Genomic DNA, 22,454 nt, shown 5'->3' with positions numbered 1-22,454 from the left:
GCTCATAGTCATCCTATGATCAACCAATACTCCAAGGTCCTTCTCCTCCTCCGTTACTTCTAATCGATGCGTCCCCAGCTTATAACTAAAATTCTTGTTATTAATCCATAAATGCATGACCTTACACTTCTCATATTAAATTTCATCCTGTTACTATTACTCCAGTTTACAAGGTCATCCAAATCTTATCGTTAGAGAGGGCTGCTGAAAATGAAGATTATTCTATTTTTACAACTTTGCCTTTATATTTATGCAAATATAAAGCTTTTGTGTTTATATATTCAACATCCTTTCTGTGAAAATAATAAAAAAAAAACATTTTAATGGTATGGGGCCTCTTACACTTGACATCATTTAGGGCCTCAGAATGTCATAATCCTGCCCTGCCTGAGGCCCAGTAAAGCAGCTGTCATGTAACAATCATTGTACTTTAAAGAGGTTGTTTCTTTTCATTAGATTTTTAAAAATTGCTTCCTTTGCTACTATAAACAAACTGAGGGCTGATTATGAATTTTAAGTTCATACTCACATCTCTGGGTCTTTCTGTTTATTATAGCAGGGAACTGAATTCTTCTTGGACTTTTTGATGTCCTGATTGTGTATTAACCTCACTGCTGGGAAATAGCAAATAAAGGATAAGCCATATTGTGTGAGGGAGGGGGTAGATGCCAGCACTCCCAAATTCTAATCTCACTTGTGCCAATGATTTACTGTGTGATTGTAGACAGGTCACCAACTGTTCTGGACCCCATGCAGTCCTCATAAGCGGGTAGAGTCTCCTTTGGGTGCAGTGGAGATCTGATGCTTCCCCCAGGGCTGAATTTAAACCTCTGTGCCTCCGTTTCCCCCCGAGGACACTGCAGACAACAGCAAACTGCTCCCTGCAAGGATGTTATGAAGTTTAATTTGTAAGTGGCGAGCCAGGGCAGACCCGTGGAAAGAACATTTGACTAAGTGCATCTGCTGCATTGCCAACCCCAAGGGTTCAAAAATCATGAGACAACCCCCTCCCCCCCCCCCAAATCATGCAGTCTTTTGTTTATTGAATCCCCCTCATGTCTGTTTAGTGTTGCAACTTTTCCAACGGTATTGAATAAGGTGGTCTGGATCTTCCTTGCTAGCTGATGGGGCAGAACTTCCAGCTTCTCTCCAGCCCCCAAACTTGTAATTAATTGTGTGCTCTTCCCCCCAGCAGAGAAATTAATTATGCCCTCTCCACCCCCAAATTGGTTCCCTCCCCACCACAACAGTCCTCCATGTTAAAGAGAGACAGACTCTTCCTCTAACAGAAATGCCAGACCAAAGGCTCAAAGGGCATAGTGTGTTTCAGGTCTGTCTTTTGATTTCCATTTTAAAGAAACATTTTTAAATACAATCCAGACCTACTTTTGAAAGTGTTACCCAGGCCCCACTGACTTTCCATGAAACTTAAGTACTTTTGAACATTTTACTCCTTAACCATTAGTAACAAGTAAAATACATTTACATTCTTTCCCTTTAGATTACTGCCCTGATTTATGCTCTGTTTACATGTCTCTCCACTTTGCAGTAATAACATTCAAACTGTTTTTCTTTTCTAATTGAAACTGTACAGGTTTTAGAGACAGTTGGGAAATCTGTGTTTCAGAAACTGCAGTATTTGGACATTTATATTTCACTTTTTAGAGTGTGTAAAAAACCCACCCACCCCTAAATTTAAGTCATGTCCCTTTAAAATACTTTCATCATGTGACTGCACTGGCTGGCAAGCAAAAAATTAACTTGAATTCAAGAGGAGACAAAGTCCACCATGCCCACATTACTTATCAGGCAATAAACAGAAGAGGAGGAACTAGATTCAGAGGCTTGAAATGACTCAGCATTACTCAGTTTCAGCTGAGAATCATTTATTGAAAAACATACATTTAGTTTGTAACTGCGCAATCGGAAGAGACACAAGAGGAGAACGTAATTAGGAGCCCAGTTCATTAAGATATGGGTGTCAGAATTTTTCAAGTGTGCATTCTACCACTTTGTGCTCATATCATGTCCCACGAGCAAGATGAAAACACTGCACAGTCAACTCCTACATAAACTGTCTCTGCAGACTTCCCTCCCCGCAGGCCCTGCTCCTAAGCCACATGCACCATAACAGTGACAGGTGTTAGAAGTGAAAGTATTAATAGCAACGTGCATCTTTGCTGCATTTGAGCAGTAACCACTTCAGAGCTTAAAATAGATACTACAGTAGCCTCACATTGGATAGTGTTCACCCTCCAGGTTATCACATATCAAAATGTGGGCACTATTACATGGCTTATGGTTCTTTAAAAAAAAAAAAAAAAATGGGGAAGGAGAGTGAAAGAGGTTTATAGTGATATCCCTGGATGAAAGCCAGAGTCTCTGAGCACTTTATAAACCTACACACAGTAGCCCTAGCCTCCTGAAAAGTACATGCATTGTTTAACCATGCAGAAATTGAGGGACAGAGAAGGTAAGAGGCCTGTCCAAGGTCAGAAACAGACTCCTCTGCCCTAGCCACTTGGGGTGGGAGGGAAGTTACTTTTGAAAACTATCCTCCTTAAAGCGCAGTTCTCTGAAGACTCTAGTGACACCGGCTCTGGCTCAGAGATGCAGATATGGAAGTTGCTCCGAGTAAGACAGAATGAGCAGCTTGTGTTAATAGGGTGCTTTTGGCCATATATTTAAAAGAAGCCTTTTTAATGAGGGGGCTGAAACGAACACTGATTCATGGCACAGATGGTAAGGGGGCACGGACACCATGCTAGGTCCCCCTCCCGCCCCACCAGCTCACTTGAAGCCTATTTTCCAACACGGACACTGAAAACTCTCGGCAGCAGTTCTGTGACATGGCAAAATTCTGCCTATTCTCCTCCACCCCAGCAGTTACTGAGAGATCTGGAAGACCATTCTTTGCTCTGAAAGAGACCAAGTGGTCCCTTTTTGTCCAGAGTACCAACTCACAAGCAGCATGAAAACAAAGACCCAGAGAACGGGTGGGGAAAGTCAGGCTTAATTCACCCCCTCTGTGCCATGCACAGTCTCTGCCAGGGAGGCAGGGTTTCCATGCTCTCAATCTGCTTTCATAAAATTGTGCTCTGTTCACCAGGATTAACAGACTGTTTAAATGAACACAGCAGTCTGGGGAGGAAGTTGCCATCATGTCTGTTTCAGGCTGGCTGCCTACTCCGATCATCTAGATGTGCCTGCAGTTCACACCAGGGAGGGCTCTTTGAGCCACAAGGGCAAGGAAAGGAAAGTTTAAGGAACAAAAGTTGTGTTGGAAGACACCCTGGATCTGCCTAGAAACCAGGCTTCAGTGCAGCTGAGCGACCAGGGCAAGCTTTGATTTCTTTACACTTAACAGCACTCTAGAAGAAGCTTCTGCTGGAAGACTAAGAGATTGCAGAAGCTAAGGGGTTAAACCCGGCAACTCTAGTTTCTGCTCCTATTGAAGCAGGCCCTGAAGGGTAGCCACTGTTCCAGACCAGCTGGTACCTTGATGATCTTGGGCACAACAGTAACCAGAACTCTTGAATCTTTTTGCCAGAGGTGTCAGTCGGGCTAATCCTGCTACGTTAAAGTAGCATTTACAGCATAAAGAAGCTATCCTGATGGCACAATGGTAGGAAAGGTTATATCTACGGTCTAACTTTATATCTACTCAAACTTGTAGGACATGCATTTACTCACTAAACCAAGTTAGTTCTCTTTAGGATCAGACTGGTCTATCGGCCGAATCCCTGCCTAAGGCTTGGTGTTGTTACAGGCGCTATTCATAGCATACTTTGGAGGGGAGTCAGTGGGTACACGCAAGCTGCTTTTAAAGCCGTTAATACGCAGCTGTTCATACTTGAAGGGTATAAGCAACATCATGGCCCATCAGTCTGAAAAACATGCTGTCTTTAGAAATTATTGATCTCTAAGATGCAGAAGGAAAGGGGTGGGTAGAAGGCGGGGGAGGGGGAACTACACTCTAATGCAAGCTTGGACAGTCTTATTTCTACAGCCAGATGTATCCAGATACCAAGCAAGCTGGGCAGCATATTTAATTGAATTAGACCCTTAACTGCTGGTGACAAAGTGAGCACTGCACTATGACAAATGAATGTAGCAGATCTTAAAGTGACAGAATCAGAAAGGTTAATTTCATAAGTTGCAAAAGGATTCGTTAGACAGCCATTTGTTTACGTGCATTCCACACAATTTACTTTAATTGTGGAAGTCTCCTGGCCCAATCCTGCAGTCCAAATGCAGGCAGATCTCCTATAAAGCTAACTGAGTTTTGCCCTGGTAAGGACGAAGCCCTCAAATGTGCCTTCCCCTCCCACCACCACATACTGAACATTTGTAAGGATTCATGCAAAACCTCACTGCATCTGACAGTTTGAAAGCCAGGAATAAATATTCTTTAACATCTTATAAATAAGCCATAGAACATCTTAACAAGAGCAAAGTGCTTTTTACCCCCACCCCACTTAAGACAGTTAAAAAAACCTAACTGTGAATGTGTCTCCACCACAACAGAACAATGAAACTTCTAGTTCCTAAAACACGATAAAACTGACAGGTAAGTGTTTCAGACAAAGTACTCAGTCTTTTGGTACCCTGAAGTTATCCTTCTCTTTTCTGATGGCTCCCATTGTTCGAATGGGATCAGTTTCCCCAGCATGCTGCTGGACTGTCTTCTCTCTAGCAGAAGTAAAATAGACAAGCCAATTTTATTTCACTGCAATAAGACTGTGTATATTAATCATATTTTAACTCAAACCAGAAATATTATAACTCAGACCTGATTTCACATTTAAGTTACAATCACACAAACTTCTAGGCAGTATTTCTTGCAAAGCGTCTGCTCACAGGATACTTATCGACCCATGAAGATGTGAGGGCAGAGCATGGTTTCTCTGGGCTGACCAGCACAATCCGGAACTGAGCCCTGTCATAGTGTTCACAGCGATCTTAAGAATTTTTAAAGATGCAGTCGTCAGCCAGAACAGATTGCAAGTGATAAAATCAGCATGCTGAGAGGAGGTGCTTACATCTCCAGATTTGCACTCTCAGAATATATAGCATGAACGAGGAACACGTCACTCAGCCAAGAAACAGATCTTCGCTCGGGTCAAATTGTATAGCATTCTTAAGACTTAGCCAGTCACTACACATTCATCTGTCGGTACAACTCTCTCCCAGGATAAATAGTTACGCATGCGAGAAGAGGTCACAGAATGGAATTATTTAAACGCAAGTAATGCCACAGAAGCACCAGCTCCCTTGCTCCCCATAATTGTTTTAAGTGACACCGGTCTCCATCGAAATTGAAATTTGCTGATGAAAGGCAGAGCAACAAGCTGCGATTGCTGCTTTCTTTAGAGGTCATGGCCTCCCCCATTTCCTTATAACCCAGGATAATATCAGGATCAGCCATGCATACACAGGTACCTCACTCGCATGAAGGGGTTGTATGTAAACTCCTCTGCAATAGTAGACGGGATAGTTGGTTCGCCACTGTCATATTTTGCCTGTAAAAAAGGGAAAGATTTCTGCTTTCTGATGGGTACAGATGTGAAAAGCAACGGTCTTCAGTATCGTGCAGTAAAGCTAAGACGCAGTGTCAGTGCTGTGTCTGCATTGCCTCTAGCTGCTCTGAATGTCGCAACGATACAGGCCAGACTGTTCTCACCAGAGGAAAAGTGGCATAATCCTTCCCCAAATGGACACGTATGTGCAACATTCAAACAGATGCAGGACACAGGCAGATGCTGTGCGGCCCCATTCACAACCCTCTAGAAGCAGGAATAGCACATGGGGAGGTGGGACTGGGAAGGACAGAGGGAAGCTGGATGTAGGGCCAGTGCTGGCTCACAGGGTCTTCGGCTGTCTGGAACTGCCCCTTTGGCTTTGCTCCGCACGTTCGGGGTGCGGGGGGGGAGTACCCTCCTGCTGCTCCCACCAGCAAGGCTATAGCTACGGCCTCTTTGGGATAAAGACAGTGTGTGAGCTCCGCCCATCTGCTTCGCTCCGGCCGCCAGCCCCAAACCCCTTCGTGCTGCTGGGTTTAACCAAACTCAGGGACACAACCTGCCTCAGCCTCCTGATCCGGGTCATTGCCCTCACCTCATCCCTGCCCTCCATTCCTCTCAGCATCCCTGCCCTCCCACCAACCACACTCTCCTCCTGCCTCCTCACCTCCTAGCACCGTGGCTCCACCCACAAACCTTGCACGACTTTGATGGAGGCGTACAGGTCACCTCCGCCACCACATCACATCAGTGCCAGTGCCCTCCTTCTCCCTCTTATTTGTTAGACTCACTTGTTACATCGTGTCCCACCCTTGACTAAGATCTGAGGCAGCGGCCGTGTCTAGCTGCATTTGTACAATGCCTCCCCCTTACAGGGCCCTGATCCCAAAAGAGGCTCTGGGGTGTTACCCCACTACAAAAATAATTCTAATAACCCACTAAGCCGAATGCCAAGATCCCACTTACCTTAGCCCAGGCTAGTTTTTGCTGGATGGCAGCGTTATTGGGTTCAACATGACGGGCAAATTTTAGGTTGTTGATCGTGTATTCGTGACCACAGTAAACTCTCTAAGAGAAGGGGAAAAAATGTTACACTCACACCGCTTCATATCCCAGGATCTCAAAGCACCATTACAGATGTTAGGGCTGCAAACCTGGCTCCACTGGAGTTCATGGCAAGGGCTCATAATCCTCTAGGACATGGATATATATTCTATCCACCATACGGAGGCACAGAGGAAATGGGGAAGAGATCTGCCTGATGTTACATGGCAGAGCTGGGAAGAGAACCCAGAAGTCCTGGCTCCAGAGTCCTCTGCCCTAGCCTGCATTTCCTCTTTATGAGCAGAAGAGGGATCAGTGGACCAGTGCTCCCTTCTCCACGGACCCCTGGCTGTTCTACATGCAAGACAGTCCCTGGATATGTTCATTCTGAAAGATCGCTTCCCCCATTTTGAATACCATGGTATTAGGAAGGTCGTTTCCTTCTTAAGTCTGTAATAGGTTCAGCTTGGTTAATTTGCTAACATGAGATGAGGGATCGATACCGTTTCAGGGTCCAGGCGGCCTAAAATCTCTATCAGTGCTTTGTACATTTCCTCTGGGGTTCCCTCAAAGAACTTCCCACAGCCAGCCACGAACAGTGTGTCACCTGGGAGAGAGGACAGGACACAGTGTCACGACCAGACAACACACTGGAGCAGACAATCCCAGGGGGAAAAAAAAAAAATCGGTACTGTGGCTGGTCATAATCATCATTACACGCAAGCTTCCCACACACACAGTTTTGCCACCTTTAGCAAGAGACATGGCTAGAAGGCCATGCTATAGATCCAACGGACATTGGTCTGTAAAGAGATACGTGATGGTGCCTAACTCTTGGTTGTTTGGGTACGTTGACGAGAGCCTATTAAGGAGCAGATACACATGATCAAGTTCAAAGCATCAGACCTACTTCACTCGAGGCAGGATCACCACCCAGGTTTCCAGAGACCAAAAGTGAATGCACTACCCACTAGCATAGTCGCCCACCTAGTCTCCCCTCCAGTTAGCTACACAACTAACAAAGTTGTAAGAAAATATAGGAAAGCAAACATGGGCCAAATTAGCGATTGCTAATAAAATTCCAAGCCTCGCTAGTTGGACAAGTTTAGGGAAATTTCCATTTAGTGAGCTGTGGGGGGCATGGATCAGCATTCATGTCACACTCCTCATCAATACTCGGCCAGGGCAAGCTCGTGATCCAACCGGCGGACCAAATTCAATGATGAATCCTGGTCATGTGCCACCTGAGGCCCGCTGCACATAGGCTAAGAAGTGAGCTGTGATTGTAACAAGGAACAGGGAAAGAACCTAAATCTGGATAATCAGGAGAACATAAGCAGAGGAAAGACCTGCATTTCTCAGCAACACAGATTGGAGGCAAAATAAACCACCCAATTCCTCACCTGTAAAGACAGCGGGAGGCTCAGAACTATTTGGTTTAGTCACATAATAACAGATGTGTCCAGAAGTGTGACATGGCGTATAGAGGCATTTCACATGAAGAGATCCCACCTGAGGAGAAGGCCAAAGAATGAAGTTAGGCCACCGTGCACTGGGGGCAAGGGAGATTAACTCAATGCTTTTCTAGTCGTATGATTCAGGCACGTTGTCAGAGCTGCAGAGTAAAATCTCAAGTCAGGTTGCCACGGGAGCTCAGCAAAGGTAAGGAGAGGTGAGCTTACCAGAGAATGGAGCGTATTACTTAACAGCAGGTACTGAGTCACTCTCACTTACATGCAGAGTAACTCAGTCCTTGGCAGTGAATGAGGCCACGACAAGAGCAAACAGATTGAGAGACATACAAAACCCAAACAAGTTAATCGAGTGTAAACAGCTACTGCCAAGAGCTGTGTTAAAGGGGACGTGAGCTATACCCAGAGACACAGACTCAAACAGCCTGCTCACCAGGCTAAGGGGCCATTTACCACAGACAGGAGTTAAATTTTAGTGCCCCCCCCCCACATGCTTCCCAGTGTCTCCTTGTGCTTCCTTTTTTGCTAAATACATCCCTAAATGTATATTTCTGGGACAAGCAGAATGCCTGTGCGTCAGCAACATTGCCGCATGTTTTACTGCGCAGGCGCCAAACGTGGCTGGCAGATACCTCCACTGCAGTTAAACCAAAGCTTTGTCGAATAACCTTCGTTGGTTCAGCTTAGGAAGAGCAGCACCAGTCCTGAACCACTCGCTTCCCCCTGCCAAGTGCTGCAGTCCAGCCAGAGCAAGGAGGAGAGAGTCTCCACTCTGCGTTTGCGGATCTACAGGAGCTGATTTTTAAACCTTAGTCTTAGGTACCTCTCTGGCCTCCATCGCCACAGTGTCTAAGCACCTCAAAATCTCTAAATGCATTTAACCTCACAGCACCTCTGTGAGGCAGGACAGTGGTATTATCCCCATTGTACAGATGGGGAACAAAGGCAGTGACTTATCCAAGGTCACACAGGGACTCTGGCAGAGCAGGGAACTGAACAGGTTGTGACCCATGAACCCTTAGTGGCAGTCTATGCAGAGACCTGTGGCATCTGTCCAGCTCTAGACAGGCTTCTCAAGTGGAAGGCACATTCTGGATTGGGGGATTTTTTGGTTTTTTTTGTTTGTTTTTACCTGAAATGATGTAGAGTGAGACACTTTCTGTGTCAAGGCTCCCACTCGGTTGTCTCCTCCATACACTCTTAACCCAGACTCCATCTTCACAAGCTTCTCGTTACCCCCGGCATGGTCCCTAGAAGGTCAAAAGGTCACATTTTGGGAGGCCACAAGATGCATTTCTTACGACTCTGGCCCTCCTCTAGCTACACTGCGAAGTCTGGCTCGTTACCAGGCATTGAATTTTACCACCTTTTGTAACGTAAGCAGCTACTTGTTTCTGTTTCCCTGCACTTCACCTCCACACACAGTGTCAGAAGATTCATGGTCACCATCTCCTCCCTGAGGCTATGCCCCACCAAAGCTATTGCTTGACTTCATTGTTCAATTATGTTTTAAGAGGAAGACCGGGACAATTTCTGCCGTGGGTCTCCCCACTGCACCTGTGCTGAAGTTTACGGGGTATGTGTTCATTACAAAAAAAGAAAAGATGCAAAGACCAAGGCGCATTATTGACAAGAGGTGAGGATTTTCAGGAGAGCTGGAGGAAGATTACAGATCTCAATTCACAATGTAACAGCATTTTCTAGTCTTCAACATGAGATTTTAGAATTGGATACGGTCTTTTCTGCAGAGCAAGAAGAGGGGCTAATGGGACATGGGCCCACGTTCTTAGAGGTATTTAGGCACTTAAGTGCCACTGAAATCAATGGAAGACAGGTGCCTAAATACTACAGAGGATCTGTGCTTTGGACACTGTCATGATGGGCGCTCTACAAGTACACAGCTAGGTCAGTTAAACAGAAGCCATCGTGAGTCATTCTTTTTCATTGCCATGAGAAAGCTGGTAGTGTCACCAGCTCCAGTTCCATCGCCTAAGCTTGTATTAAAAGTGCTTCCTTAGAGCTTTCATTCCCAACAAACTTTAAATTAGATGGGCGTTAAGTAAATCTATCTAAACAAGATGCCAAGTGAGGGGAAGCCAGAGCAACTGTCAAACCAGTTTCCTCACTCCACTTTCCCTGAGGCTTGATTCAGCTCTCAGTTATACACACGCAGCATCCAGCAGTGATAAATGCATGCACATACCCAAGGACCAAACTCTGCCGCCGGGAATCTGCTTTATTGAAGTGGGTCCGCCTGTCTCTAAATTGGATTCCAAGCCCAGTGAAGCCAGTGGGCAGACTGCCATCGACTTCGATGGGCTCTGGATCAGGCCCATTAAGCCTAACAGGGAATCTCCTTGTAAAGGTTAGTACATTTCCACTGAGCCCTGGCTCCTCTGAGCAGGAACTCACGTGTGGGGACCAATAATATCTGGAAGAACCACCCCTTGAATTGTGCTTTGGATGAACAACTGCCTCCAGAGGCAATTCCACCCTACCCTAAGATTATAACATCGCAGAACATAAGTGTTACCAATGGTGATGGGTAGTTAGAACGGTAGTCAACTTCACGCCATGCTTTCTGACCACTTCCACAACCTACAAACAGAGCATCATAGAAACATTAGACCTCATATAACCTGGCTTAGGCATGGCCTCAACCATGAGTAGGGGCTTTTGTGCCTCTATTACGGTTTGTAAGGAGCTAAGCCAGAACCTGCATCCCAGAACTCGGGCAAGGCTCCCATTAGCTATGCTGGGAATGACAACGGAGTAAGGACTGCAGATCAGCTCATTAGGGCTTGCCAGACTGGATCAGAACATCAGTCCAATGTTCCACCTCCGGCAAATACTTGTTACTTCATAGGAAGCCAAGAAAAACCTCCATACTGCACCCAGGGCAGATAAAGGAGAAAAAAATATCCCCCCTGTTCACATCCCAATAAATACAATTTGATTACCCTTATCTGAGCAGCTGTATCGACCAGTAATCATGACTTCATCCAGCCTTTTTACCCCTAACCCAGAGCAAGGTTCATGGCTTAATCATTTCCTGCATTTAAATGCAGGGCTAGCATAGGCAGCAGCTAGCCAAACCCAGCTCCCCTTTCACCAGGCAGAGCGCTTTAGCCAGAGCACCATGGAGCGTCACCTTCTGGGGTTGCACAGGGTCAACAATCGCTGCCTCTTTGGTTTCCTCATCGATGATGAGATACATGTAGTTGTCCGTGAGGGCCGGAAGCAGCTCCACCTTCATGTTGGTCTGTGTGACTATCTTAGACTTTCTCAGATCAGAGTTAGCGTGGAGGAAGCCAGCTCCTGGCCGTGTTGCACCTGGAGATGCAGAGGATATTTGAAAATATGGTTGGTGCAGCAGCAAAACTGGCGGTGGGGAAAGAGTACAGGGGATCCTGTGGCTCTCAACTCCAAGGCTCTGAAGGGCCCCGGAGAAAAGCAGCACGTGGCTTAGTGCCGTCTCCTGCTAGAGCCGATATAGGCTACCACATCTAGGAGAAAAATCAAGGGCACAGGAGGGGTGAATTCTCCCAGGCAGGATGCCACCTGCCACAATGAGGAGTGAAATGGCTAGCACATGGCAGTACGGCTCTGCTTCCTCAGCAACACCCAGGAGAAAACCTGGCAAGTCACCACAGAGATGAGAGACAGGCCCTGGCCCAGGGCGCTTACAGTCATCAGTGAACCTGTCTGCATGAGCAAAGTTACACAAGGTCTGTGATTGCAGGATTGGGCCTAATTTAAGACCTGACAGAGGGGTAATAGAGCAGGTAGAGGGGGGTGGAGGAGGGCAGACAGCTGTCACAGCAGTAGGAATACGGGGTTATCAGCAAAGGCCAGTGTACAGCACAGTGGAGCCAAAAATAAAAAAACCCATGTTTTACAGCCGTGTTTCTCAACGGCCAGTCCAAGGAGCAGTGCCAGTCCCTGAGATCTCCCTCACACAGGTTAGAAAGGCAGCATGCCAGTCCCTGGTATCAAAAAGGTTGAGAAATGCTGTTTTAGAGCATAGACAGACACCTTTGGCTCATTCCTTGTAGACACCATAGCAGCAAGGTAAGGCAAAGGGGGAGAGAATACAGGATTCTCTGCGGAAGATGCTGGACTCCCCTCGGTATACAGGTTATTAACCAACATACACTCTGGAGGAAAGGTTTGGGTTAGTGGGCTACAGCCACTCAGATGTGACAAAAAGAGGTGTTCTGCTCTTAACATGATGGGCGTTAAGCAGGTGTTAAGCAGATCCAGGACATTTCACACGAAAACAGCCCAAAGTAAAAAAGAAGCCTATTTAACTCCACAGGGAATCGGTATGTAAAACAACAGCCAATGGGCAAAAGGCTCAGCCATTTAAATGGTGGAGATGAGCAAGAGAGGATAGCCCACTTGGCCTCCTGTTTCTAGAGCCTCTAGTCACCTACTCACCAATTTCAGGGCTCCTAAGTATAGTTGTTAAAGGTTTAAAAAAAAAAAACACAACAACAACAAATGTTCCATTCAGGGAGGATTACTGTCGCCTGTAAAATCTTGCTCAGTGTAAGCCAGTTGTCTGGGATGAAATTCACCTCTATGGAGAGGGCCAGCACAACATGAGCATTACAGAATCACTGAGAGATGCAAGACCAGGGCCCCGTTGCGCTGGGTGCTGAATAGACACACACACACACTGAGAGACAGTCACCGCCCTAAGGCATGTTCAGTCTAAATTGACAAGGTGGCAGCCCAGAGAGGGAAAGCGACTTGCCTGAGGTCACACAGCAGCTCAGTGGCACAGGTAGGAATAGAACCCAGTGCTGCCACTGGACTATTCCGCTTCCCCACAATATGGCTTGTGCTGGCTTCTGTCTGTGGGATAATAGATAGAAGAATAGGAAAGAAGAAATATCTACGTTTCTGGAAGAGGTTTCCAAACAGGCTTTGGGATGCACAGTACACAGGCATCACAACAGTGGAGACACACCAGACCTAGAGCTACAATCCAGCTTCGTCGGTGTTACGAGCATTTGGCACATGAAAAAGCCTTTGAACCACAGTCTCGCCCGCCCTCTCCCCCCGGGACATTTAAAGTATTTCTAAATTTATATTTAACAAGACACACACAGCCCCAGAATGGCAGGAGACATTAGGACTTTAGAGACAAAATGCACCAACAGGAAGCGTAGGGAAACAGACTCCCTAAGTCACTTCATAGCCAGCTCTTACGAGTTCAATGAAAGACCTTCTCTCCCCGCACTTGCTCCTTTGCCAAGGATCTTCCACGCCCCCCCATCTTTCCTCACCTGGCTTGGAAGCCTCTAAAGGGAAGCGGCAGGACCATGCAATACCTCAGCAGAGACTAACAACAGCTACAAGAGTCAACAGGGATTTAAGCAACAAGAAAACTTCAGCGAGGGAGCAGTTCTACTATGTCGCCTGGAGGTCTGTTCACATGGTCCTCGTTAAGTAGGTCACTGCGTCTCAAGAAGGTACAGTCTCCCACTCTGTTAGCGTGACAAAAACTGAAGCCAAATTGGAGCTCCTTATGGCAACTGCTGACCCATTTAGTCCGAAGTGTCTCTCACCCTGCTGACACCAGCAGCTCTTTGTCTGAGCAGCAGAACCCGTTTCTGTCCCAACCCTGTGAGACTTTTCCGGCAGTTTCTCCCTTGCAGAGCTGCCAACTGTTGCAATTTTATCATTAGTTGGCATTTTTCTTAAAGCCCCAGCTCCTGGAGTTAGGGGATTGTGTGAGAATCTCAGTCTGCATTTTGAAAGTATGATTCTAGCCCCCGTATTGCAGGCAAAAACCTGATGACCCACGTGCACCCTAAAGGCTCAGAACTCAAATAAAAAGAACTCCCAAATATTTAGCTTTTTTTTTTTTTTTTTTTTTTTTTTTTTTAAAGTCTCATGATTTTCTGAGGCCTGACATGGTTTTTGTCTGTTCACAACTGGCACTGTTGTGCTTGCCAAGATGAAATGCCCTTCTCTCGCAACACAGCGTCTGCCCATGGCTATAGCAAATGCCCCAGGTGAATGCGCTTTCAGTCTGATCTCACTCCTGATGAAGCCAGGGGTAAAACTGCCCTAGCAAGACTGGAACCCACTCGCCCGATCAAATAGCCTCCTATGGGAATTCAGCCATCCATCTCCCCGGAACAGAAACCGGCTGTCTTAATGCCAGAGAGAATTGATGCACAGCAAAGGAGACAACCATGTTGCTTTGAAGTGCGGGGACACAAGGGGCTGGTGTTTCATTTTACTCCCAGGACTCCAGCCCAGTGTTTTCTGAGATTTGGCAATTCGCAATTTTCCTGGAGTGCCACAGGCCCAGCAGGAAACCGAAATTGCAACGGAGGCAGCTTCTGAGCAAGCCTCTCAGATGGCTCAGGAATGTCCATGTTTGAGGAGAGACGTTTTTAAAAGGCCTTGTAGTCTTGTTATAGCTTATAAAAAACAAGGCCCGTAGAACTTTAGAATATATGATGTTAAATCTACTACGGAGCTTAACTTTGCAACCATCAGGATCTCTGCAACCATCTCAGTACTAGCAAGCGTAATAACCCGTTGGAAAACTTAAGAGGCAGACAGTTGTTGCTGTAGGTTCCCTTTGGCTTATTTATCTGGCCCAGAGTCCTTGGTTTTCCACTCCACATCTGCCTTCCGCCTCATATTAAACTAGAGCTGTAAGATCAGTAAAGGAAGAGAGTGCCAGAATCTAAAATGCAATACTGCAAAGAAAATCCCCAACTCTGAAGCATAATAGAGCATACACGTAAGAGGCATTTGACAGAGAAGACACTTTAGCATCCACACCTGCCAATTGGTGTTATGGAGCAGGGAAATCCCTTTTATAAAAATAAAGCTATCATTCCTCGGCAGGAGAAACACCAAAAACAAACCAATCCTTCTTCCCCGACCCAAATCTGGCATACTTCAATAGGGTAAAACCATTTCCTCATCTCCCCCAACCTCTCCAACCCTGTTTACAGTTAAATTAGGCTCTGACCCTGCAAACACTTATGCACATGCTTAAATTTTAAGTAAGGAAATAGTCCCATTGACTTAAAGGTAATCATATTAGTATTTGGAGGTTCTGGCCACAAGTTATTTACCAGATCCTTGAGAGGGGGTTTTCATGCAAGTACTTGCCTTTAAAATACCAAAGTGTGATCGGAATAAAATAAATAAATAAAAATAAGCGTGCATACACTTTGAAATGCCCTCCAAATTTCCAGCTGTAACTCAGACCTAGTTTTCAGACCCGTTCTCATCTGGTCTACAGGTGCATAATTTCTTATCTGTGCACACTGATGCTATCAGAACTGGTTCTGTTTAAGATGTCATTCAGCCTCATAACATTACATAACTGGTCCCACTATCCAGGACCATATCACAGCATTTATTTCAATGTCACTATGTCAGCCTTAATAAGGTGTACCCTAAAACATTAAGGCCTAATGGTTTTATTTTCATATTGTTCCTTAATATGTTATCATACTTGGGGTCTGATCCAAAGCCCCTTGAAGTCAACAGAAAGATTTCCATTGACTTCAGCAGGTTTGGGATCAAGTTTTTTGGTCATATCTTCTGGTACCACTCTTCAGTGTGCAAGTGTGATTCTGCACTTGAAGAAGGGCGTGTTTGCAGATAGGAAACTGTTCACATTATCCAGCATATGGATGTACGCTGAGGAGACAAAGAAGCAGAGTTTAATGCAAGACTTCTGTATGAGAGGCGTTATGAATCCATTCCTTCTACACTATTAGGGATCAGATAGGAAATTTATATTTATTTAAATTCTGAATCTGGTACCTGCATGTCTTGTGTTCTGCATTCGCAGCTTCTTCTCCAGGTAGAATGGACTACAACAAACTACTTCTTATATCAGTTGTGAGACTTTATCTTTTTGGTCATACTGCTTGTATGGTTCTCAGAATTTCGATATGACTTAACGCTCCTGTTTGTGTTGCTACCACCCGAGTGATTAATGCAATTTGCAATAGCAGCTCCCAGAAATACATCTGGGAAGGGCCAATCACATCATTATGCTTTTATAATAATAATATAATTACCCTAATACTACTTAGCACTTATGTCGTGCTTTACATGTTCAAAGCACTGTACAAACATTCAAGTTCTGGCAAACTGTGGGGTCCCTAATGATCCAAAGGGATGACAGTGTTGCTTATAAAATACTGTACACTTTTCAAGTTTGACAGCAAATGAAGTCAATAATAGATGGTTTAGGGTCATTCCTACAACTGGACCCATGTAAAATCCTCTGCTCCTTACTTCACTAGGACTCAGGGTGATAAATTCACATTAAAATCAGAGTTTCAAAGAAGTTCTGTCGCTGTTTAAGTTTGTTAGGGTTTCTAAAAGTTACTAATACAACCCCTCACCCACAAAATATTTATAGTTTATCAATAAAAACAGCTTGGGCTGGGTTTTCAAAATATACTCCAGGAGAATTTCCCACCCAATCATCCTGCTGCAGGAAGGCCAGAAATGAAACGGACTACAGGAAAAAGGGAAATGTCACCTATCTGCAGTCGACCTGTGGAGTTAACTCCCAAAAAATCCCTCAGCGAAACAGCAGCGTTAAAGCGGTAACCTCCTGAAGGGTCACAACCAGGGTTACAGCCCAAGAGGAAGGGAAGCTTTTGGGGTGCCGATTTTTTAACCTGACGGCCCATTTTTAACTAGGAGATGGTTTCCCCCCGGATTGTCCTTGTTCAGTCGCCTTCAAGGTTATTTCAAGCCCTGAAGTGGTTATAACCGCCCAGCCAGAGGCAGATACCACCCCCCCGGCCCAGACCCACTAGCCAGGGCTGGTGCAGCACCCCAAAACGGATCCCTCCTCCGGCCCAGAGCAGACACACAGAAGGGGGGGGGGGGAGAGCGGCATTCCCCACCCCGAGGCGGCTCTCTGCCCCCTTGCAGGCGTTACAGCCCCGACGCAGACGCGCCCCTTGCGCGTTTCCTTCCCTTGCAGCTGGCGATGAAGCCACGGCTGGGGGGGGGCGGTGTAGTGCAGCCGCAGTGCACGGCGCTGGGCACGGCCAGGGTGTCCCCCCAGAGCCCCTCTGCCGGGGACGCTCCACCCGGCGCGGCCCGCTCCGGCAGGCGGTGCCCGCAAAGAGCCCCCCCGGCGCCGCCACGTACCCGCTCGGAAGCCTGCCGCCGCCCCCAGCAAAGCCAGCGCGCTGCCGAGCCTCCGGCGGCTCCCGCGGACCATGGTCTCCAGGGCAGCCCGCCCGCCCGCGGGGTTACATAAGAGCCAGCGCCGCGCGCTCGGCTGGGTCCGGCCCCAGCCCCTTCCCCTTCCCCGACCCGCCGCCAGCCAATCGCGCCGCCGCTGGCCGGACCAGCCCCCCCAGCGGGGCGGCGCGCCCGGGACTCCGGCGGGCAAGGCCGGCGACTCACAGGGCCGCGGGAGGCGCCGCTCCGGCCGGGTGCAAGCCGCCGCCGCCGGCCCCCCCGGTCTCCTGCGCTCGGCTCTGCGCTGCCCCAGGCCCCCGCGCTTGCAGCCTCGCCGACCGCACCGCAGCCTGCGACGGGCGGGGGGGGGGGGAGGTGGCAGGCACGCGTGCACACACACACACACCCCGACCGCTGCCTCGGGCTTTTCCCTCCGCTCCCGTGTCCCACCCAGACTTGCCTTGCACGCCCGCGGATTGCATCACAGGGGCGCTGCCGCCCTCGGCGGGGTGACCCGAGGCATCTGAAGGCATCGCCCCGACCCAGCAGCATAAGGACTGGGGGGCAGAGGCTTGGCCTGCTGGTTTCAACTCGCTTCTCTTGTGATTTTTTTTGGTTTTGGTTTTGGGTCTCCTCTCCACTTTGTTCACACTTTCTGCCTATTGCCTTAGGGACGAGGTGGCCTGGGGAATTTGCCCTGGTGCGTTTTATTCCATCAAACGGTTGGTAAGCTATAAAGTACACATTTGCACAGCATTTGAACGCTATCCCTGCTCCTCACCATAATGTGCTGATAAGGAGCAGGGAGGGTGGCTGGCCGGCCATGCATTTAAATACCCTGATTGCAGAAGCAGCTTCGCCCAGGGGGGAAAAAAAAACAGGGGCGGAACCCTGTATGCCTAGACAACTGTATGGTTTCCAGCTGCGAGCAATTGGATTGGTGCAGGGAAAATGTGTCTCCTCTAGCCAGCCGTAGCTGTCAGGTGATTGTTCTGCCTGCTCACAGCTCGTCATCTGACACAGAGGGAAGTTTGCAGGGCTGATGGCTTCTTCCAAGCCTTTGGCTAAGTTCTGGGAATGGGGCAGAAACATCATCTGCGTGGGGAGGAATTACGCAGAGCACGCCAAGGAGATGAAAAATGCTCTCCCCAGCGAGCCCCTTTTTTTCCTGAAGCCTTCCTCAGCCTATGTCCGGGAAGGAGACCCCATTATCAAGCCTTATTACTGCAACAATCTGCACCATGAGGTGGAGCTGGGAGTGGTGATTGGGAAGAAAGCCCATGCTGTCTCCCAGAAGGCTGCTATGGACTACGTGGCAGGTTATGCCCTGTGCTTGGACATGACAGCCAGGGACACCCAAGCTGAGTGCAAGAAAAAGGGCCTTCCCTGGACCTTAGCCAAGGGCTTCAATACCTCGTGTCCCGTGAGTGATTTTGTGCCCAAGGAAAAGATACCAGACCCACACAAGCTGCAGATCTGGCTCAAGGTAAATGGTGAGCTGAGGCAAAAAGGGGAAACCTCTTCTATGATCTTCTCTATCCCCTACATCATCAGCTATATCAGTGAAATAATCACACTGGAAGAAGGGGATCTGATTTTGACAGGTAGCCCCAAAGGTGTTTCTGCTGTACAGGAGCATGATGAGATACAAGCTGGGATAAACGGCATCCTCAGTATGCAATTTAAGGTGGCACAGCAATCGCGCTGATCTTGATGGGGGAATCTGTCATTTCTTTTTGGGGAGCACTCTACAGATGCCTCTTAAAACAGCCGAAGAATGAAGAAATACCTAGCTGTCTGTTCCCCAGCAGCCTAAAAGAATGTATCGCCCAACCCTCTTGGAAACAATGAAGAATCAAATGTACTGAGCTAAAATATTAGGTTTTGTGAGCCTTCTTATAAAGGCCCCAGATGAGGATTACCACTCTTGTGAAGGTCAAGCTTTTCACATTACTGAATGGAACACAGATCCAGCTAAAAACATGTATATGGTAGAGAGGCGCTCACACAATCTGGTTAATGTGTTATATTTAAAGGAAGCAGCTTTAAAAAGGAGAGCTGGGAGCGTGTGAGAGAAAGGGAATTGTTGCAGTGAAATGCTAGTTTAGGAAGTACTCTAATTAAATTGGTTTAAATTAAATGTTCTGTCATATTGTTTGCCCTAATACTAAAACTAATTTAGTGCTTCAGGCATATTGTCTTTAAAATAAACATCATTTTTGCTAAGGCATGCAGAGGCCTTTGGAAATAAGTGTCTACAAATTTTAAATGGTTCAAGAAAATTAGCATTATCCTCACCACTTTTTACTCTCTATTAATTTTTTGGTGGGGCAAGGTGACATGGGCACACGAAATTTGGTCTCGTTAAAGGAAAAATTCACTGTGGTATACTTCACCACAGATACATGTTTGCTTCTTTTATATGACTGTCATTAAAAACAAATTGTTTTTCAAAGGAGGTTAAAAAATTAAAGGATAGCTGGCATACACAATATACAATATATTTACAGCTAGTCTGGTAATTAGCTTGGAATTACATGTCATGCACGTGATTGCCAGGAGGCCTCGTTAACGGCATAAACCTTCTGGTGGCTGATTAACAGAAGTTTGGGGAGAAAGCTGGGTGCTCCAAATTCAGAGGTGAGTACTGTATCAGTACAAGTCAGTGGGCAGCCAGAAGGGGAAAGGCATTTTATAAAACACAGCCAACTGTAAAATGGGGATAAACAAGGCTCTCTCACCTGTACTAAGTGCTTTCAATTAATATTTATTAAAATTAGCAAAATTTAAAATATACCATTACTTCTAACAAACTGGCTTTCAAGAGAATTACTTCATCCAACTATTAGTTAAAAAAAAAAAATACAGTTTTAAGGAAATTTTCAGCAGTTGGGATCCAGTTGCCACATAAGGAGGGACTATTTTAAGGTTTAAGACCCAATTCTGCAAACGCTTTCTACTCAAGATAGTATTTAAAGGGCCACTTTCATTTTTTAAACTTTTTAATTACATTTGTGACAGTTCTTAAACGTGTGATTTTTTTTTAAATTCTTTAAAGCAATTTAAAAAATTCTTTCCTGCTGATGTTTAAGGATCTTTTCAGTAAGAGATTGTTTCTCCAAACAGTTAAACAGGAATAATCTCATACATGAGCAATTTAGTCAGTCGAGTAATCCTATGGCGTTTATGTTCCTTGGACGACACCCTGGCCATAGAGGGGAAACGGTGAAACTCAGTATGGTACAAAGTACTATCAAATGCACAAAAAGAATAAATTGAAAGCTTTTTGTCCTCCACTAGCTTCTTTCAATTATACTAATCTTAGGCCACAATCCTGCAAAAATTTGGGCATATGCTTAATTATTATAAGCATGAAAATCATCTCAATAAGAAAACTCGTATACTTAAAGTTAAGCACATGCTGAAGTGTTTGCAGGATCAGAGCCCTAGTTGTTACTTATGAAACTGTAGCCGGTACAGCACTTTTGGACTGAAATACAATTTTCATGTATATCATTTATTTAATACTGCTGCTGAACCCGCTATTGTGAAACAAGGATCTGAATTAACCTAGCAAAGTGTCTTGTCCAACAGAAAATCCCCTTGATACTCTCACCGTTGAAAGTTCACAGCTTCTGCAGAAGGCCAGCTTAGTGAGAGGAAAGGTCAGCCTGTTCCAGAAGCCCAAAACCCTACAAACAGCTTTCCACTTAACACTGTGCATAATGGCAGAATTTCTGTTAGTTTATGGCTGGTCACCTGGTACTGGCTGTCCTTGTTTCTAGGTGCTTGGTAACATCAAAATACAGCAAAAAATATTATACTTTCATAACTATACTTTCCCATGTAAACAATTCCTGTTATAACAGCAACGTTACAAGTTCATGAGTGGGGGGAAAAGGTGCCCAGTACACTCGTATGCAGAAAGATATAGTCCACAGACGTTTTAAGATGTGGTATATACTGTGAAAAAGTTTGAGATTCCCTAATTGAAAAAATCCCTTTTCCTCCTCAAATATAGCTGTGCAGCGAATAGATGAACCTAGAATAGGAGTCATTCATAACCAAAAGGAAAGGGGACATGTGGGCTTAGCAGTGGGTTAGCAGCTGGTAAAGCTTTTTGGACAGAGAACTTTTCAGTGCAAAGGTATTCTAATCACATTTTTTATGTCTGGCATATGCATCTTGGGCCTTCTGTTATTCTTCCCTCACAGATTTACATTCCTGAAGAAAGTCAGGGAGAGCCATTCATAGCGTGCTTTGGGATCTATCTTCCCATACGTTGTAGGATTTCATCTATACTACAAATAGAATTGTACTGAGGACCTGGTTACAACCACAGTTATCCTCTAATACAGTTAAACTATGGTTCCATTTTAAAGCAGACAGCCATGTTTGGAATCAACAGCTCATTTTGTCAGCTTTGGAGTGAGCTGTAGCACACGAAAGCTTATGCTCAAATAAATTTGTTAGTCTCTAAGGTGCCACAAGTACTCCTTTTCTTTCTAAGTTCATGTCAAGCTGACTAATTTCTGTGGAAAAAAACACCTCCACGTCAGAACCACCCCCCTTCTGAGGGAATCTGCAGACAAGCTCAGTGCAGTGTCATTCTTAAGAAGTCTGATTGCCATATGTAGACATTGAGCTGGGGAGTCTATGCGACTCTGTTGTGGAGAAGCAGGAAGCACAAAAGGTCTATTGTGACATCTCTTAACCTTTCCAGAGCTCTGTAACTCTTTCAGGAGTCTGATTTGTCTTGTCACCGCAAAGTGTCACCTCACTTAAAAACTACGTGCTTACAAAATCAGACATAAAAACACAAAAATGTCACAGCACACCATTTCTGAAAAATTGCTGACTTTCTCATTTTTATCATTGTGACAGGGTCGGGCTAGATGGCTACAGGAGAGTTTTTTTTTTTTTTTTGGAAGCAAAAAAGGTATTTTTTTATTTGCATAACACACTTACAAAACAAAACAACAGCATATGCAATGTGTAACACAGCAACAAATCACAATTGTTTTCTCATTAGCTTCAGGGGAGGGAAGTGTTCAAGCTTGCCTGGGCCCAGAGTGGGGGGCTTCCTCGACTCTCGTGGTCTTCCACCCTTCTGAGTTACCTGGTGGCCCAGAGCGAGGGGGCTTCATCGACTCTCAAGGTCTGCCACCCTCTCGAGTTACCTGGCACCACGCCCGAGTGTCACCAACAATTCCCTCCT

At 46.0% G+C, this 22,454-nt stretch overlaps 2 protein-coding genes across 9 annotated transcripts; one reads left to right on the top strand and one right to left on the bottom strand.

Moving 5' to 3' along the window:
• Positions 1-1,869: 1,869 nt before the first annotated feature.
• On the bottom strand, positions 1,870-17,825 carry HAGH (hydroxyacylglutathione hydrolase). 8 transcript variants are annotated; one of them, XM_037911745.2, is made up of 10 exons: positions 17,697-17,825; positions 12,798-12,898; positions 11,190-11,371; positions 10,572-10,636; positions 9,171-9,288; positions 7,970-8,078; positions 7,070-7,173; positions 6,489-6,590; positions 5,443-5,522; positions 1,870-4,692 (listed from the first exon to the last, which is right to left on the bottom strand). In XM_037911745.2, exons 1-10 carry the CDS (start codon positions 17,786-17,788, stop codon positions 4,593-4,595), a joined length of 1,053 nt encoding a protein of 350 aa, XP_037767673.1. In that variant the 5' UTR covers positions 17,789-17,825; the 3' UTR covers positions 1,870-4,592. The 8 variants fall into 8 exon arrangements, with proteins under 8 accessions (XP_037767673.1, XP_043380196.1, XP_037767677.1 ...); XM_043524261.1 differs by lacking the exon at positions 17,697-17,825 and adding an exon at positions 17,643-17,693; XM_037911749.2 differs by lacking the exon at positions 17,697-17,825 and adding an exon at positions 17,462-17,552.
• A 272-nt stretch (positions 17,826-18,097) lies between these two features.
• On the top strand, positions 18,098-19,484 carry FAHD1 (fumarylacetoacetate hydrolase domain containing 1). Its single transcript, XM_037911751.2, has one exon. The coding sequence runs from the start codon at positions 18,279-18,281 to the stop codon at positions 18,942-18,944; it is 666 nt and encodes a 221-aa protein (XP_037767679.1). The 5' UTR covers positions 18,098-18,278; the 3' UTR covers positions 18,945-19,484.
• The last annotated feature ends 2,970 nt before the right edge of the window (positions 19,485-22,454 follow it).

This window comes from Chelonia mydas, chromosome 10, assembly GCF_015237465.2.
Source record: "Chelonia mydas isolate rCheMyd1 chromosome 10, rCheMyd1.pri.v2, whole genome shotgun sequence".
Lineage (NCBI taxonomy): Eukaryota > Metazoa > Chordata > Testudines > Cheloniidae > Chelonia > Chelonia mydas.
This window is presented reverse-complemented; position numbering and strand designations above follow the sequence as displayed.

Excerpts from the sequence above, each read along its gene's own strand:
- HAGH (XM_037911745.2), bottom strand. The coding sequence starts at position 17,788 with ATGCTGCTGGGTCGGGGCGATGCCTTCAGATGCCTCGGGTCACCCCGC. Across the intron at positions 6,591-7,069 it reads GCCGCCTGGACCCTGAAACG|AGAGTTTACTGTGGTCACGA; the intron begins GTATCGATCCCT and ends CCCTTCTCTTAG. Across the intron at positions 5,523-6,488 it reads AAAAACTAGCCTGGGCTAAG|GCAAAATATGACAGTGGCGA; the intron begins GTAAGTGGGATC and ends CCTTTTTTACAG.
- FAHD1 (XM_037911751.2), top strand. The coding sequence starts at position 18,279 with ATGGCTTCTTCCAAGCCTTTGGCTAAGTTCTGGGAATGGGGCAGAAAC.